Genomic DNA, 19,577 nt, shown 5'->3' with positions numbered 1-19,577 from the left:
TCTTCACAGTCCAACTCTCACATCCATACGTGACCACAGGAAAAACCATAGCCTTGACTGGACGAACCTTTGTTAGCAAAGTAATGTCTCTGCTTTTGCCCTGTTAACTGGTACCAAAAGATTTGCAGCCCTTTTGTTTTTAAATCTCTCTCTGCAGGAAGTGTTTTTAAATCACTCAAAGCTGCAGAATGCAGCTGTGGTGCTCATTCCTACTCCGCTTCAGATTCTAGGAGAGCATCAAAAGCTAGCAAAGGCTAACCCACGCCAGGCGCAGGTCTGAGCAAAGGTGCCCAGTGCATTAGGACACCACAGCAACTTCGGTTCTGAAAGGTGGGATTCCAGCTACTAATTCGGGGCAGCCACGCTCCCCTGTCAGAGGCATCCAGGCGGCTGCTCCTTCGGGAGGGTCCTTCCTCTGCGATCCCCACACAGAGTCCCCAACACACACCTGGGGGAAGCATCCTGCCTGCTCACCTGTGGGGCATTTGCTTTAACGAACTGCTTTCTCAGCAGGTTAAGCCTCCCTGCCCCCAAAAATCTTTTCACACAATTTTCCACAAGACAAGGGCAGGTATGCAGCCCCTCTGTAGATCTCAGACACAGAAATAGGATAGACGGGGCAGCTGACAGAGATGAAGGATTTTTTTTGCAGGTAAATATGTACTGTTCTTTAAAATCTTTAATTGCAAGTATAATAATACATGATTATAAAAAAAAAAGCCACACAGTTTACAAATATACATTTTAAAAGTAATGCTGGGATAAAAAGTAGTACTGCAATATTGTTTATTCCTAGGTAGGCATATTCTAAGAGTGAAATTAATTGTGCTGTATCATTATGCTATGAAAACTATATACATACAAGAGCATGTGGTATAGTTATGTGATTATACTCGATAAAAAGTTTAAAGAAAAGTGACCTGGGAAAGACAAAATGATACAAACATAAGAGATTACATGGACCATCTGTCTTACCCATCACAGGTAATGGGCACCCAAGCAAATATGACTCAGGATGCTTTCTTGTTTATGTTTCAAGCTACAGTCTTACAGGCTCCCTTCTTTGGTTGTTAAATGCAACTGCAAATATCTACAATGCTTTCTTCCCTGCAAAGACACTAAGCTCTGTTAGGGGCTGCATGGCATGCATTCTGCGCTTAGTGCGTCTCAGGAGACAGAACAGCGTCCGGAATGTAGTAGGTGCTCAGTGAAGAGAATGAATCTGGCGGAAGAGCATCTTCATCAACATTCCAAGTCACCTCCCTCGAGAACCGGCCTGGAGAGCTCTGCTTCCAGAAGTCTATGCACATTAAATACACATGTAACAATAAGCAAAGCAAATAGGCAGAGCAGTACCTGTTTTATTCGGAGTGGAAAACCCAAAGCCTTGGGAGGCCACGCTTCCTCCTCCAGAGCTGAAAGTGCCAGCAGGCTTCTGGTCTCCAAATGATGAGCTGGCAAATCCGCCAAATGTCTTGGCTCCACTGTTTCCGAACAGGTTAGAAGTATCTGAAGAGATAAAGAACATGTGTGAGGGAAGTCAGAGGGAGAAAGATGTCCTTACGTACTCCTCAAAACAGAGAAGGAAGAAATCTCACTAGGAGTTTGGGGAGAAGGGAGTGACAAAGAAGTCTAGGATCCAAGGATGCTGGGTGGCAGTGAGACAGAAACCTCCTTTGATGTGTGTGTATCTTCATGACAAGTTTGTAATCACTTTAGTGCCCAGGCTCAGGATTTCCTGATAAGACGTTACAGGCACAAAACAAAGGGAGGCAATAGGTTCCAAGGAAGGGCTCTTCTGCAGAAATGCCCCTGTGAGCCCACAGGTAGCAGATGTGTCCAACAGAGGGCCCACCCCGCGGCCACACGAGACTCGGCTTCTGAAGAACAGGGCTGGTGTTCATGGGTCTCCTCACATGAAGACCAACTTCAAATTTTGTCAAAACTAGAGAAAACAAAGTTAGAGTGAATTCAAACTGAGCACGCTGACTTCCAATTCTACTCTTACATGCCTGCCATTGCTGGCTCTGCACAGAGAATGCAGGCAGAATAAGAAAGATCCCACTGCTCCTCCTCCTGGTTGGATGGAAGCTTGGGATATTCTGAAGGACTTCCACTCTCACTTCATCTTTCTAAGGGGTTCAGAGTAAGCCCTTGACCTTTTAGATGCTTATCTGGTGGGTTGCTCCCTCAGCTACACACTGACTCGGCTCCAAGAATTAAAGGAAAAAAGGAATTGAGCTCCTAAAAATCAAGATGGGGGTCAAGTTTTTTGTTATAGGTACTGCAAATCTGCCAGGCAACATATAACCTGCCAAAAGTCAAAAACATGGAAGCTCCTGGGGAGTACAAACAACATGCTATGTAACAGGAATTTTTCTTTAACCCTTTACTGGGAGGAGCGGGGAGGGATGACTCACATTTCCCCACCCTGCTGTGATGGGTGTTTTATTACAGTGAGTTTGCACCCACAGTAAGGCAGCAAACCGCTCTCTTTAAAGAGGATCACTGCTCAGACACAGGCATGGACAGGAGGCTGCAATGACATGCTCTGGGAGGGTGTGGAAAGCTGACTGCATGTCACCGAGAGAGACGTACAGACATCTGCATGGGCCAGACAGGTGCTCACAGGGAGGGTGACGGATGGGAGAAGCGTGGAGGGTGACTCTCCAAGACGAGCTGTCTGAAGAGGGGGTCCACCACTAACCTGTCAAGGTCAGGGCCTCTCTTCTTGCTCTGCTGCCAATCCAACCCCAGTGTGAGATGCAAGTCTGTTAACACTTCCAGTTTCAATGCTCTTGATCCACAATCCAGCAAGTGCAGAGCTTCATCTCAGGGACCCAACCATCTCTAATTTCCATGAGCCAGTAACACAGAGCCCCAGACCATGGCATGGCCACCTGCTCTGTAAAACTATTGCTGCGTCTAAGAGCTTGGCTATAAGCATGTCAGGCACTGACAGCATGCATGGGTAGCAAATTCCTTTTCATCACCATCATATATGGTCCCAGGGGACTATATCCCCTAGTGGAGCCTGCAAAATGCCCTCTTGAGCAGTCTGACCCTTTCCTGATCCGAGGTGACTGAAGATTACATTAGATCCCTTCAATGGCGGTGCATCTGTCACTGGAAACAAAAACCAGGCTTCCCAGCCATTCCTTTCATTTGGTATTTCAAGAAGAGAGGGTGGCAATTTTCTGACTTTGTTAGTGCTAACAAGGCAAAAATTCCAAATAGCAAACAAATTCAAGTGTAAGATTAGAGGCTAGATCTCCTCTTGGAGAAACCAGAAATACAGAGGTGAAATGATTTTACTGGGACCGTGTTGGAAAACTTGAATTCCAGGGAGGTCAGAGAACATTTACAAGCCTTTGGGCTTCTTTATCCCGTTATCTCTTTAAGACTCCTTGGTCTTTAGGATGTTCAAAGATATTACAGTGGGATAAATGAGTGGCACAGTCAGCCTTGGCTTAGAAAACCTAAAAACTGACGGGAAAGGACTAAGCCTTCCTGAGTCATGGTTTCCTCACACATAATTCACATGGCCCCAGGGTTTACCTGTGTCTTCGGTAGAGTCTCCCGGGAAGAAAGAGAGAAGAAACCTTTGCAGTGTGAGCTTCGGATACAGAACACTCCAGCACCAAGCACCAGTCATGTCCCTAGCTTGTCTTCTGAGATCACTGCATAGTTAGTTCCAATTATTTTTCAGAGCTAAAGAGGGCAGCTCCAGGACTAGGCAGCCCGGGGTCTAAATGTCACCAAGGGAGCTGCTGGCTGCCCAATCTGTGCTCTGATATCTATCTGCAGGGGAGTGTGTTCAATGAATGCCATGCAAAGCAAGCATGAGGGCCATCAGACAAGGTGCACAGGGAGGAGTTCCATTCCATGGCAGGGCTGGAAGATCTCAGGAGGCAACACGGTGGATCAGAGCTCTACACACAGGCCTGGATGAAACCCTCCTTACACTGCTTAATGGCTGTTACCTCTGGAAGCCCATACCCTCTCTCTGAACCTATATCTTTATTGGTAAAAGGGGGATGGCCACATCTAAAACTGATGACACCATCCTAACGGCAGAAAGCAAAGAAGAACTAAAGAGCCTCTTGATGAAGGTGAAAGAGGAGAGTGAAAAAGCTGGCTTAAAACTCAACATTCAAAAAACTAAGATCATGGCATCTGATTCCATCACTTCATGACAAAGAGATGAGGAAAAAATGGAAACAGTGACAGACTTTATTTTCTTGGGCTCCAAAATCACTGTGAACGGTGACTGTAGCCATAAAATTAAAGACACTTTAATAATAAAAGACGCTTGCTCCTTGGAAGAAAAGCTATGACAAACCTAGACAGCATATTAAAAGGCAGAGATTTCATTTCACTGACAAAGGTCCATCTAGTCAAAGCTATGGTTTTTCCAGTAGGTCCTGTACAGGTGTGAGAGCTGGACCATAAAGAAGGCTGAGTGCAGAAGAATTGATACTTTCGAACTGTGGCGCTGGAGAAGACTTGAGAGTTCCTTGGACAGCAAGGAGATCAAACCAGTCAATCCTAAAGGAAATCCACCCTACAGTTTTCAAAACTGTTACTGAACTCAAGTTCTAAGATCCCTTTGTTTTAGGTTCTAAATTCCTACTAGCAGAACAAAAATTTCTGATTATATAATTTTGCAACTTTAAAGATGTGTGTGTATCTTCACTGCAACCTTTCCTCACATATTACTAGATAAACAGTGACATCAAAATAACTGACCTGTCAATATATGAGTCTCAGGAAAGAGAGTTTTGCTTGTAACTACATGAGCCTCATTATCAAGGAAACCTCTGTCCCATCTGGAGAACGCTGGCGCTCGATGCCTTGTTGTTGTTGAGTCACTCAGGCGTGTCTGCCTCTTTGCGGCCCCATGGACTTCGGCATGCCAGGCTCCCCTGTCCTTCACTATCTCCCTGAGTTTGCTCAAACTCATGTCCATTGAGTCGGTGATGCTATCTAACCATCTCATCCTCTGTCGTCCCCTTCTCCTCTTGCCCTCAATCTTTCCCAGCTTCGGGGTCTTTCCCAATGAGTGATCATGTAATGATCACACAGATGAGAGAAGCTTCTGGTGGTGCATATATAATGAGAGCAGCTAAGATGAAGATTGACAGGTGCCTGACTTCCCAACTCAGTCTTCAGCAGCAGCACAATATTGTTTTTTTAGAAGATTTAAACAAACAAATTTCTTTCATTTCCAATCACGAATCGACAGATCAACAAGGAATTAGCTGAAGAAGAAAGTGCCAGCACAAAGATACAGCTTCATTTGAAAATAAGACAAAAGTGTAAGAGCTGAGAAATAATGATGGCTTCAACTTTTGTGTGACATTTCTCTACAGTAGCTGCATTTTAAAGCAAATTCAAAGCGAGTCCGACACAAATGAAAATCCAGATGCTCCTTCAAGCACACCCAGCCTGTTCGGCTGCTCTCTTTTATGCTTGTCTGCTTGCATTCATTTCAAGTCATCTCAATCCTAAGAAACAGAGCAATTTGGGCCTTGGGAGAGACGATGGGAGTAGCTCAGTGCATAGATCCTCTCTCCCTGCAGCTCTGATGTCTTTTCATGGCTATATAGGACATCTCATTAAAAACCCCAAAATAAAAAACAAAATCAAAACAGATCGCACTGCTCTGGGGGAGAGATTTTAAGTGGGCCTTCCAGACCTTTCCTCCCTTGCTACCCTTGTCACTGAAGCTCTGATACTGCCAGGAGAATGACAATGACATCAGGGCACCCAGAGACCAGGAAAGTTTCTGAACTTACTTGGGGTAGCTGTGGACCCAAAGCCCCCGCTGGCCGAGCTGAACGGGTTTTTGTTGGCTGCGTCCTGGCTGGGTTTTCCTCCGAGGCCGCTGAAGAAGCCTCCCCCTCTTCCTGCGTTTCCAGACCCAAATACGCTGCCGCTGGAAGAGGACGACTGCTGGAAGACAAAAGGGACAGGAAGCCGGGAGGATGAGAGGCCACGGTAAGAGGGCAGGCCCTGGCCCGAGAGCAGGCGCTCCCAGCTGTGCAAACGGGACGAGCGAGGGAGCGCTGGTCAGTGCTGGTGCAGGTGTTCCAACGACCGGAGAGGAAGCCCGACTGGATGGGAAGGCTCCCTACAATCGCACGTTCTCAGTTATTCTACATGGCCAGTTCTCTGGAAACATCACTCGTGGTAGGTGGGAGCCCGAACAGTTCACCTGCCCTGCTTCCTGGGGCAGGGAAACCCAACCCTTGGGAGCTCCCCCAATGTGAAGGTTTAAATACATTTCTAGGTTATGATGGGCATCACTTATTTTCATTCATCCTGTTTGGCTGAACTCATCAGCAACCGACTATCAGTGATTTACACTGTCTTCTCTCCCAATTTGTGTACTTTTATTTCATGATGACTTTCCCAGTGCTGCAAAAATAAGCTTAAATTAGCTCCATTGTTGAAATGATGACCACAGCTGAATTCTGTCCAAATCTGCAAATCTCACACTCTGAGGGTGCTGCTAACGTAGGGCGCATGCTGACACAAAGCTGGATCCAGCACCACATGTACTTCTGTTGAGGAACTGGTTCTTTAAGGAAGACGGGTGCTAGATTTGAGGGGCCATTAATATTAGTTAGATATGTTATCTCACTGGCTGATAACGTAGAATACAATGGGCCAGTAGAGATGGGCTGCTGTGTGCAGGAACCTAACAGGAGCCCCCTTCTGGGGGGTGGGTAGGTGGAGAGGTGCCAAAGTCCCTCTTCTGTAAGATGGGGAAAATAAACTACTCACCTCCAAACACTGAGTGACATAACTCAGCTAGAAATGTAGTGCCCTTTAGAAAAGTGTCTCAAATGTAGCTGATATGCTCAGAAATGGCTGTTGGTATTTTAACAACAACCAACCAACGACTGAGCACTTGCTCTGTGCTAGGCACTTTTCTAAGGGCTTTACAAGTAATTATTTAATCCCCCAAAGAAGTCAAACCTCTAGCGGGCGTCCCTGAGATGCTCCCAGCGAGCCCCTGCTCTGGGGGGATGCAGTCACTGCCCTCAGTCTGAACTGCCCAACCAAGACTGGACCGCAGGACAGGTCCACCGACGTGCTGCTCCCCTGTGACCCATGCTCACACAGCAGCTAGAAGAACACTTGAAAACAGCAGTCAAGTCATTCCACTCTTGCTTACAAACTCTGAAAAGAAACTACATGCTTTGGTCCCACCCATCTCTCAGCATCACCCTTTATCCCCCTTTTTGTGCCTGGAACAGGACAGGCTCATTTTTACCTGCAGGCGACCTACTTAAGGTACTTGCTTGTCTCTCCCCGCCGCCCCTTTAAACTTCTTCAAAAACAACAGAAACTGTTTACTACACCCATTTAATGATGACTGGTTTTTAAAACTTGGAGTGAAATCCAATTATAAGAGCACAGGCTTTGATAACTAGTGAACTGACTTCCAAAGGAACGAAGACATGACAAATATGCATGTGTGCGGAAAACAGAAGATACCAGGTTTCTCAGCTGACTTCCATGAATCCAGCTGAAACAGGAAAATTGCCAATAGATAGACCTTTCTTTGCCCTACAGGAAAAAAAAAAAAAACACCAAACCCCACAACAAAAAGCCCCACAAACCCCAGCAACTTCAGATGGTTCACTCTATTTTAAAAAGTATGATTTAAAAAATAATGGCTATCTGTAGAAATGAGTAACTCCAGTACTTTGGCCACTTCATTCGAAGAGCTGACTCATTGGAAAAGACTCTGATGCTGGGAGGGATTGGGGGCAGGAGGAGAAGGGGACGACAGAGGATGAGATGGCTGGATGGCATCACTGACTCGATGGACGTGAGTCTGAGTGAACTCCGGGAGTTGGTGATGGACAGGGAGGCCTGGCGTGCTGCGATTCATGGGGTTGCAAAGAGTAGGACACAACTGAGCGACTGAACTGAACTGAACTGTAGAAATGAGTAGAAGTGGGTAACACTTCACTGAAGTGAATGTGAATTGAGAGTTAAACTACATCCTCAGAAGTGGGTTAGAATAGCCCATTCATTTTAATTACAGTAAAAATAGTTTTAAGAACTTTAAATTATGGAAGATCTCGAAAGTACATACGGAGGGGCACAATGAACCCACGTCCTCACCACCTAGCTTCACCCATGACTCACAGCCAGCTGAGCATCACCCATAGCCCCATGTTCTGCTCCTGATCCTCGATCAGTATGAAGCAGACATCTTATCATTCCATCCACCGTGTAAAGCTCCAAAAAGAAACCGTTAACAAACTTACCACATCTAAAAAACTAACAGTACATTTACATCATTAAAGAGGGAGTCAGTGTTCAAGATCCAGAATTTAAAAATTGCCAAAAACCCTGAGAATCTCATCCGGGCTCCAGACCCAAGCACCATTTCACAGGAAGGGACAGAGGAGCAAGTTACTCAGAAGCTACACCACAGGGATATAATCAGAACAGGAGTGTGGCGATCTTAACAGGACCAACAGCCTGCTGTGTTCAACAGCTGTATTCTGAGGCAAAAGAAAAGAAGGACAGACATGGAAGGGCAATCAGAGACCCTGAAGAGACCTGTCAACCAAGTCTCAGTGAATGAACCTGACTTGATCCTAAATCAAAAAACAAATGTAAAAAGAGACATTTATGAGACTTTCTCAGAAAGGCATTTCCGGACTATTGGACCCAAATAAGCTTCCCTGAACACTACCACATCATCTTGTTCTCCTCATAGTACTCTTTTTGCCTTTTTTTTTTTTTTGGCCACGCCACACGGCATGTGGGATCTTAGTTCCCCGACCAGGGACTGAACCTGCACCCTCTGCATAGGAAGCGTGGAGTCTTAACCACTGGACTACCAGAGAAGTTCCTCTCCTCGTAGTGCTTAAAATTACCTGAAATTAAACTGTCTTAAAGACTGATCCCCCCACTTCCCATCAAAGGTAAGCTCTATGGACACAGCCACTTTTGTCTTTCTTACTCATTACTGAATTCCTGCATGAATGTTAATTTTCCCAGCCCTGGTTCTCTATTGCCATTTTAACAACACTAAATTTTTCAATCCATAAATATAGGATGTCCTTCCATTTATTTTGATCATTTTTTATTTCTTGAAATAATGTTTTCTCATATTCAGAGTATGTTTTGTGCTTCTATTTCTGAGTATTTTACTCCTTTTTATGATACTGGAAATACAATTGTTTTCTTAATTTCAACTTCATTTTTGGATGATGTGTTGCAAATGTATATAAATACAATTAAAATCTTATACACTGACCTTGCATCCTACAAACTTGCTGGACTCATTTATTACTTCTAGTAGTCCTCTAGTGGATTCCTTTGGGATTTCTATATATATGATATTACCTGAACATATATAGTTTTACTTCTTCCTTTCCACTCTGGATACCTTTCTTTCATCTTCTTGCCTAACTGACCTGGCCAGAACCAACATATGCTTCTGAGGTCCATCCCTGTGGCTGCAGGCCTTGTCCTTCCCTTTTTACGGTCGAGTAGTACTCCACTGCGTGAGGATGACAGGGTCTACTATTCTCCTCACGATGAACATCTGGGCTATCACAAAGCTGCTAGGAACATTCTGATACCAGTCTGCCTGTGAACATATATTTTCATTTCCTTTGGGTAAACGCCTAGAAGTGCTAACCATAAAAATTAGTGTATATTTAACTTACTGAGAAATTGCCAAATGGTTTTCCAAAGTGATCCCACCATTTTATATTCCCACCAGCAGTGCATTAAGAGATCAAGTTGCTCTACATCTTGTCCATGTTTGGTCTTGCTGGTTCTTCAGTTCAGTTCAGTTGCTCAGTCGTGTCCCACTCTTTGCAACCCCATGAACCACAGCACGCCAGGCCTCCCTGTCCATCACCAACTCCCAGAGTCCACCCAAACCCATGTCCATTGAGTTGGTGATGTCATCCAACCATCTCATCCTCTGTCGTCCCTTTCTCCTCCCGCCTTCAATCTTTCCCAGCATCAGGATCTTTTCAAATGAGTCAGCTCTTTGCATCAGGTGGCCAAAGTATTGGAGTTTCAGCTTCAGCATCAGTCCTTCCAATGAACACCCAGGACTGATCTCTTTTAGGATGGACTGGTTGGATCTCCTTGCAGTCCAAGGGACTCTCAAGAGTCTTCTCCAACACCACAGTTCAAAAGCCTCAATTCTTTGGCACTCAGCTTTCTTTACAGTCCAACTCTCACATCCATACATGACCACTGGAAAAACTATAGCCTTGACTAGACGGACCTTTGTTGGCAAAGTAGTGTCTCTGCTTTTTAATATGCTGTCTAGGTTGATCATAACTTTTCTTTCCAGGAGTAAGCATCTTTTAATTTTATGGCTGCAATCACCATCTGCAGTGATTTTGGAGCCCCCCCAAAATAAAGTCAGCCACTGTTTCCACATCTATTTGCCATGAAGTGATGGGACCAGATGCCATGATCTTAGTTTTCTGAATGTTGAGTTTTAAACCAACTTTTTCACTCTCCTCTTTCACTTTCATCAAGAGGCTCTTTAGTTCTTCACTTTCTGCCATAAGGGTGGTGTTATCTGCATATCTGAGGTTACTGATATTTCTCCTGGCTGGTTCTTAAGTTTCAGTAATTCTACAGATATGACATAGGCTGCAGCCATGAAATTCAAAGACTGCTCCTCGGAAGGAAAGCTATGATAAACCTAGGGAGAATATTAAAGAGCAGAGACATCACCTTGCTGACAAAGGTCCATATAGTCAAAGCTATGGTTTTTCCCGTAGTCATGTATGGATGTGGGAGTTGGACCATAAAGAAGGCTGAGCACCAAAAAATTGGTGCTTTCGAATTGTGGTGCTGGAGAAGACTCTTGAGAGTCCCTTGGACAACAAGGAGATCAAACCAGTCAATCCTAAAGGAATTCAACCCTAAATACTCACTGGAAGGACTGATGATGAAGCTGAAGCTGCAATACTTTGGCCACCTGATGCTAAGAGTGGATTCACTGGAAAAGACCCCAATACTGGGAAAGAGTAAGGGAAAGAGAAGGGGTTGTAGAAGATGAGGTAGCTGGATAGCATCACTGACTCAATGGACATGAGTTTGAGCAAATTCCAGGAGACAGTGAAGGACAGGGAAGCCTGCCGTGCTGCAGTCCATGGGGTCACAAAGAGTCGGATACATCTTAGTGACTAAACCTCAACAAACTTTTCAGTTTCTTCTTTTATGGTTCGTGTTCTGAAAAATCTCTGTCTTTCTAATGGTTTCTTCACAATACATTACTGACATTCTTGGCCGCATCATTCTTTGGAGCTACGGAAGGCCCAGCAGTGTCCCTGGCTAGATGGCTACAGTAGCGTCCCCACTCATGCAGCTCAACCAAGTTTCCAGACACTGTGACTGTGCAATTCCTTTGGGGCTGGAAATAGACACCAGTTGAGCAGCGCTGATTTACTCCAGGGTAGCAAACTTTTTTTTTGCTTTTTTGCTATGGTTGTCATATATTTAATACCTTGTTATTAGCTGCACAATATTTCTCTTTATGTCATCAGTCTTTTTTTCTTTAGCTGCTTTAAAAGTTTTCTTTTTGTATTTGGTTTTCAGAAGTTTAACTAAATGTGTTCAAGGGTGGTTTTCTGATATTTACTGTGTTTCAGAATCACAGAGTTTATTGCATTTGTGGGTTCCAGTTTTTCAACAAATAAGAAAAAGCTTGGCCACTGTCTCTTCAAAAAATGTTCTCCTCTCCCATTCTTTCTCCTCTCCTTCCGGGACTCTTGATGACACCTCGCTGAATTGCCGTACACTGTTGCACAGGTTACGGATGTTCTGTCCAATCTTTTTTTCCGTCTCCCTCTTCAGTTTAGGTAATTTCTACTGACATGTTTTCAAGTTCATTGTTCTCCTGTAGTATTCCCTCTGCTGTTAAACGAATCATTTTCTATTTTGGATACTGTATTGAAACTTCAGATACGGATTGACTGTTTTCGTAATTCCCATTTCTCTGCTCAGATTCCTTATTCAACCATTCTTTTATTTTCCTGTAAATACCTGAGCACAATAGTTATTATACCTGCTTGTTCCAATGCGTGGGTCATCTGTAGGTTATTATTATTTTCTTTTTGATGATTTCTAAAATATGACTGCAGGTCCCCCTTTTTGTTTTACCTCTTCATACATTACAAAATTTTTTTGTTTGTTAGGTACAGCAGACTTAACATAGAAGAACAGTGTTGTGGTGACTGAGGACTGCTAATAATTTCCCCAGAGAGTGAGAGACCACTCTTTCATCTCTGTCCTAAAGTGAGGAGCTAATGGTTCATAGATTTAGAATGAATTCACCCCTGGTAAGCCCAGCACTGTCTTTGCTTAGGATCTGGGTTATTTGTTGTGTACGTGCTGGAGCCTGGAGCCAGGAGGCAGCTGAGTTGCAGTGTCATCCTTGGATTAAACAGTTCTAGGGAGCAGGAGGATGCAAGACTGCAAGTTCTTTCTGCTTTACTTGCTTACTCTTAACAAAGGGTGGGAGGGGTGAATAGAGCAGTTTTACATTGAACCTGCAAGTCTTTCAGACTCCAGTCTTTTTTAAAGTAACTTTATTGGGATATAATGCACGTACCACACAACTCACTGATTTCAAGTATAAAATTCAATGGTTATGGTTTATTACATCTAAGTTTTAAAAACTGTGGTAAAATATATATCACATAAAACTTACCATTTTAATCATTTTCTCATATACAGCCGAATGGCATTAATTACGTTCACAATGTTATGCAACAATTAACACTATGTCCAAAATTCTTTCACCACATAACCGAAGTTCTATAACCACTCACTCACTCTCTGGTCTCTCCTTCCCCCAGCCCCTGGTAGACTCTGATCTACTTTCCAGCTCTATGGATTTACCTATTCTAAATATTTCATATAAGTGGAACCATATAATATTTGTCCTTTTATCTATGGTTTATTTTACCTAACATAATGTATTCACAATTTATCTATCTGTGATGTGATGTGAAGAACAACTTCATTCATTTTGAAGACTGAATATTCCACTGCATGAATATACCATATTTTGGTTATCCAATCATCTATTGATGAACACTGAGCTGTTTCCATCTTTTGGCCATTGTGAATAATGCTGCAATGAGCGTTGGGGAACAAGTGTCTGAGCACCATTTCTGGCTCATATGACAGAGTTGGACTATAAAGAAAGCTGAGCGCCCAAGAATTGATGTTTTTGACCTGTGGTGTTGGAGAAGACTCTTGAGAGTCCCCTGCACAGCAAGGAGATCAGTCCTGAGTGTTCACTAGAAGGACTGATGTTGAAACTGAAATTCCAATATTTTGGCCACCTGATGCGAAGAACTGACTCATCTGAAAAGACCCTGATGCTGGGAAAGATTGAGGGCAGGAGGAGAAGGGGACGACAGAGGATGAGATGGTTGGATGGCATCACCGACTCAACAGACATGAGTTTGAGTGAACTCCGGGAGTTGGTGATGGACAGGGAGGCCTGGCGTGCTGCAGTCCATGGGGTTGCAAAGAGTCGGACACGACTGAGTGACTGAACTGAACTGATGACAGTTCTATGTTTAGCTTTTTGAGGGACCTGTTTTCCATAACTGCTGTACCACTTTCCATTTCAACCAGAAGTACATGAGGGTTCCAGTCTCTTCATATGTTTGTCAATGCATGTTATTCTTTGGTTTGCTTTTAAATTATAGTCTTCCTAGTGGATGTGGAGTGGTGTCTCATTGTGGTTTTGGTTCTCATTTTCCAAACGCTTCTAATACTATTGATTACCTTTCGTGTGTTTATTGATCACTTGTTTGCCCTCATCATTGCCAAGATTGTCCTCTGGCTTCTTATCCAGCCAGTATACTTCCTTCAGCAAGGCCTGTCTTCCACTTTTTGAAACCCAGTCCTGACAGTTACTCCCAAAGGCTTCTGTACCATCAAGCTCACCTACACCTAACTCCCCTCTCTAGAAATCAATTCAACAGGCTCTCTGCCATGCCTTGATAGGCCATGTGACAGATTATATTTTCCAAAGATGGTCACAGTAATATTTCCAGACCTAAATGCTCTTCTAGAGCAAGAGGTGAAGTTTAGTCCCCTCCCCTTGAGCTTGGTGGGACTCTGTGACAGCCTTGAATAAGAAGATGCAGTATAAATGATGCTTGCAACTTCTGAGGATAGCTTCTGTATGGCTCCCTTTTTCTTGGAATAGTCTTCCTTGGAATCCAGCCACCATGTTATAAGGAAGCCCAGGCCACATAGAGAAGCCAAATATAGATCCATGAGTTCCAGTTAAGGTGGGAAATAACCACCAAGCCAACCTCCAGAGAATGCTACTACATTTGGGGGTAATTTGTTAAACAGCACTAGATAATTCTAACACTCCTGAAACCAGTGTGATAGTCATACTAACTGGATTTTTCTTGGTATTATGAAGAAAATGAAGTTCTATATCCTGGCCAGAATCTACCTTGTATCCTTAAATTCTTCTGAGAATACCCCTACGACCTGAAAATTCATTCATTTTTACAACACTCATCTTGTGCTACCCATAGTCTGAAGCACTGGGGATACAGTAATGACTATAACAGATAAGGCCCCTGCCATGATAGAAAAAAAAAAAAACTGATTTGAATTTCCAGCCTTTCCAATGGCAAACCTAATTTCTGTGAAAGAAGAACATGAAGTGGTGGTGGGGTGGGGGAGTAACCATTATGGAGTTTATCACAGTATAGGCTTTAAATCTCTTGGCTCAAAGTATGCCTGTGAGAGAGAGAGAAAAAACTAAGGCCTGTGAAAGTCACCCATGCAGCTCTAATGTGTTCATTTTCACAGCCATATTTCACAATGTAGTAACATTCTATTACAGGATAATCTAAGTTCATCTGCTCAATGGTATATCCATAACCATTTGAGTTGCTTCCAGTCTGTAGTTTTTATAACACTGTATCCTGGGGCACAGATCAGTTTCTCTACAGAACAAACTAGGAGTGGAACTGCAGGGCTTTACCCGATCATGCCAGACTATTTTCCAAGGTGATTGTGCCAACATACAACCGACTAAGAGTGTATGTAAGCTCTGCTGCTTTGCATGCTCGCTGGCATTTGGTATTGCTGGGCTTTAAAATGTGTGCTGTCTTCCAGGAGGGTACCTTTTTGAGGTTTTAGTTTCTGTTACTAATTCAGTTGAATATACTTATGGTCCTCTGGCTATCCTTTTTCAAAAAATATTTTATTTCTTTTTCTATATTGTGGTAAAATGTATATAAAACTTACCATTTTAAGCTTCCCCTCCACTATGTGTCCAGGGCATGCACCAGGCATGGGCACAGGCCAAACACCAAGCTCAGATAAACAAGGAGTTGCTCTGTCCCTGGCTGGTATGAGACAGGCACCAGCAACCAGGTAGGGTGCACCATTTTAAGCATTTTACCTGTATGATTCAGGCATTAAGTACATTCCACAAAATTGTGTAACTAACACTATCCTTTTTTAAGAAGTCTCTCATCCATTTTCTATTGAGTTCACAAATCTTATGTGTTCAGTTCAGTTCAGTTCAGTCGCTCAGTCGTGTCCGACTCTTTGCGACCCCATGAATCGCAGCACGCCAGGCCTCCCTGTCCATCACCAACTCCCAGAGTTCACTCAAACTCATGTCCATCAAGTCGGGGATGCCATCCAACCATCTCATCCTCTGTCGTTCCCTTCTCCTCCTGCCCCCAATCCCTCCCAGCATCAGAGTCTTTTCCAATGAGTCAACTCTTCGCATGAGGTGGCCAAAGTACTGGAGTTTCAGCTTTAGCATCAGTTCTTCCAATGAGCACCCAGGACTGATTTCCTTTAGAATGGACTGGCTGGATCTCCTTGCAGTCCAAGGGACTCTCAAGAGTCTTCTCCAACACCACAGTTCAAAAGCATCAATTCTTTGGCACTCAGCTTTCTTCACAGTCCAACTCTCACATCCATACATGACCACAGGAAAAACCATAGCCTTGACTAGACGGACCTTTGTTGGCAAAGTAATGTCTCTGCTTTTTAATATGCTATCTAGGAGAAGAAAATGGCAACCCACGCCAGTGTTCTTGCCTGGAGAATCCCAGGGACGGGGAAGCCTGGTGGGCTGCCGTCTACGGGGTCGCACAGAGTTGGACACGACTGAAGTGACTTAGCAGCAGTAGCAGCAGCAGGTTGGTCATAACTTTCCTTCCAAGGAGTAAGCGTCTTTTAATTTCATGACTGCAATCACCATCTGCAGTGATTTTGGAGCCCCCAGAAAATAAAGTCTGACACTGTTTCCACTGTTTCCCCATCTATTTCCCATGAAGTGATGGGACCAGATGCCATGATCTTAGTTTTCTGAATGTTGAGCTTTAAGCCAACTTTTTCCCTCTCCACTTTCATCAAGAGGCTTTTTAGTTCCTCTTCACTTTCTGCCATAAGGATGGTGTCATTTGCATATCTAAGGGTATTGCTATTTCTCCCTGCGGCAATCTTGATTCCAGCTTGTGCTTCTTCCAGCCCAGCGTTTCTCATGATGTATTCTGCATATACGTTAAATAAGCAGGGTGACAATATACAGCCTTGACATACTCCTTTTCCTATTTGGATCCAGTCTGTTGTTCCATGTCCAGTTCTAACTGTTGCTTCCTGATCTGCATATAGGTTTCTCAAGAGGCAGGTCAGGTGGTCTGGTATTCCCATCTCTTTCAGAATTTTCCACAGTTGATTGTGATCCACACAGTCAAAGGCGTTGGCATAGTCAATAAAGCAGAAATAGATGTTTTTCTGGAACTCTCTTGCTTTTTCAATGATCCAGCGGATGTTGGCAATCTGATCTCCGGTTCCTCTGCCTTTTCTAAAACCAGCTTGAACATCTGGAAGTTCACAGTTCATGTACTGCTGAAGCCTGGCTTGGAGAATTTTGAGCATTATTTTACTAGCATGTGAGACGAGTACAATTGTGCGGTAGTTTGAGCATTCTTTGGCATTGCCTTTCTTTGGGATTGGAATGAAAACTGACCTTTTCCAGTCCTGTGGCCACTGCTCAGTTTTCCAAATTTGCTGGCATATTGAGTGCAGTACTTTCACAGCATCATCTTTCAGGATTTGAAATAGCTGAACTGGAATTCCATCACTTCCACTAGCTTTGTTCATAGTGATGCTTTCTAAGGCCCACTTGACTTCACATTCCAGGATGTCTTGCTCTAGGTCAGTGATCACACCATCGTGATTATCTTGGTCTTGAAGATCTTTTCTGTACAGTTCTTCTGTGTATTCTTGCCACCTCTTCTTAATATCTTTTGCTTCTGTTAGGTGCATACCATTTCTGTCCTTTATCGAGCCCATCTTTGCACGAAATGTTCTCTTGGTGTCTCTAATTTTCTTGACGAGATCTCTAGTCTTTCCCATTCTGTTGTTTTCCTGTATTTCCTTGCACTGATCGCTGAGGAAGGCTTTCTTATCTCTTCTTGCTATTCTTTGGAACTCTGCATTCAGATGGGTATATCTTTCCTTTTCTCCTTTGCTTTTCACTTCTCTTCTTTTCACAGCTATTTGTAAGGCCTCCCCAGACAGCCATTTTGCTTTTTTGCATTTCTTTTCCATGGGGATGGTCTTGATCCCTGTCTCCTGTACAATGTCATGAACCTCCGTCCATAGTTCATCAGCCACTCTATCAGATCTAGTCCTTTAAATCTATTTCTCACTTCCACTGTATAATCATAAGGGATTTGATTTAGGTCATACCTAAATGGTCTAGTGGTTTTCCCTACTTTCTTCAATTTAAGTCTGAATTTGCCAATAAGGAGTTCATGATCTGAGCCACAGTCAGCTCCTGGTCTTGTTTTTGCTGACTGTATAGAGCTTCTCCATCTTTGGCTGCAAAGAATATAATCAATCTGACTTCGGTGTTGACCATCTGGTGATGTCCAAGTGTAGAGTCTTTCCGTGGTCTGTCACAGCCAGCGCGCTTCTCCGCTGTCCCAATCTTATGTGTAGCAAGCTCAATGAATTTCGGCATATAAGTGTTTATGATGTTCAACATTTAAGACATCAAACACTGTTAGTACTTTGGGTGGCTCCCCCAGACCTCACTTTTTATGTCCTAAGACTAACCAGCATTCTGATTTTGTGGGTTACTTATCTAGAGTAGATACAGTCTGCTTATCTGGAGTAGATACACAGGTGTTCCATGTATCTAGTTTTGATACCAAAGTGATTCTATGAACTTTCACTCCTGCTGTGAGTGTTTTGATTACAGCTGCTCTGCTTCCTCCCAGGTACTGGGGTACCACCAGCCCTTCAATTTTAGCCATTCTGGTGGGGGTGCAGTTGTCTTTTTTCCTTTTGACTTGTATTGTTTATATCTGAATATGATTACTCTGTTGGTTATATAGGCTACAATTTTCCTATTTCATGGCTTGTTTTACCCTAAAATTAAGAAAGCTGTAATTTTAGTGAGGTCACATTTTCCTTCTGCCTGAAGAATATCCTTTAGAATTTCCTTCAGGTCTGCTGGGCATATATCCTCTCAGGATCTGCCCAAAAAGTGTCTTGATTTCACCTCATTATGTACAGATGTTTTTTTGTTTTTTGTATTTTACAGATTTTTGGGGGGGGTTCAAAAATTCTGGGTAGATAGGCTATGTCTGGCTTTCATTGCCACCATTGAGAACTCTGCTGTTAGTCCAAGCGTTGCTGCCTTGAAGGGAACCTGTCCTTTTTCTGAGTGCTTTTAATATTTTATATTGGTAATTCCACAGTTTCACTATGGCAGGTCTTAGATTCAATTTCCTTTTATACATTCTGCTTGGTATATGTTGGACTTCAGAATCTGTGGGTTACTATTTGCTGTTGGTTTTAGAAATCTTATCTTTTTCTCTTCTAATAGCATACATTCTTTTTCTTCTCCTTCTGATTAAATGTACATTAGATTTTCTCTTTTAGCATTTTTGCTTTCTCTTTTGTATTTTCCATCTTTTATGCTCTCCATGATGAATTCCAGATAACCTACTCTGACCTTCTGGTTCAAGGGTCAGCAACCTCCAGCCCATGGGCCAAATCTAGCCTGCCGTCTGTTTTTATAAATAAGGCTTTATGGGAAAATAACCGTCCTCAGTCTCTCATGTGGCTGCTTTTGTGCCACAACGGTGGAGTTGAGTAGTTGCGACAGAAGCAGTATATAGCTCTCAAAGTCTAAAATATTTATTATCTGGTCCTTCACAGAGAAAGTTCTCTGATCTGTGATCTCGTATATTACTATTCTCTTCAGCTGGGTCTGATCTGCTGAGTTAAAATTTTAATTGTAACAGTTTTCTTGAGGTTCTATTCGTTTCTTTTTCAAAGCTGCTATGACTCTTCTTGTAATTTCTGATTCTTGACTGGTATTTTCAAGTTTGTCCTTTATTTCTTTGCAACATGTAAAACACAGCTGTTTTATATTCTAGGGAGTCTTTGCAAATTTGTGTCTCATGTTTGTTCTGGCTCTTGATCATAGCTCCTTATTTCCTGCTGTGACGAATTTACGTGTGGGAATCAATGTCCTTAAAAAT

At 43.2% G+C, this 19,577-nt stretch overlaps 1 protein-coding gene and 1 non-coding gene across 3 annotated transcripts in view; both read right to left on the bottom strand.

Moving 5' to 3' along the window:
• Positions 1 to 19,577, bottom strand: part of NUP214 (nucleoporin 214) — a 91,610-nt gene that overhangs the window by 7,647 nt on the left and 64,386 nt on the right. The window contains exons 31-32 of one of the 2 annotated variants that reach the window (XM_025261864.3): positions 5,799 to 5,955; positions 1,357 to 1,509 (exon numbers count right to left, since the gene is read on the bottom strand). In XM_025261864.3, coding sequence (XP_025117649.3) covers positions 1,357 to 1,509; positions 5,799 to 5,955 — 310 coding nt within the window. The remainder of the gene's footprint in view (positions 1 to 1,356; positions 1,510 to 5,798; positions 5,956 to 19,577) is intronic. The other variant, XM_025261865.3, reaches the window with a different exon arrangement.
• LOC112578268 lies at positions 15,324 to 15,442 on the bottom strand. The gene has a single exon (XR_003102566.1). It is a non-coding gene; the product is annotated as a small nucleolar RNA SNORA48 (small nucleolar RNA).

The sequence above is a fragment of the Bubalus bubalis genome, chromosome 12, assembly GCF_019923935.1.
Source record: "Bubalus bubalis isolate 160015118507 breed Murrah chromosome 12, NDDB_SH_1, whole genome shotgun sequence".
In the NCBI taxonomy this organism is placed as follows: domain Eukaryota; kingdom Metazoa; phylum Chordata; class Mammalia; order Artiodactyla; family Bovidae; genus Bubalus; species Bubalus bubalis.
Note: the sequence above shows the minus strand (reverse complement) of the source record. Positions and strands in the feature narration are given on the sequence as shown.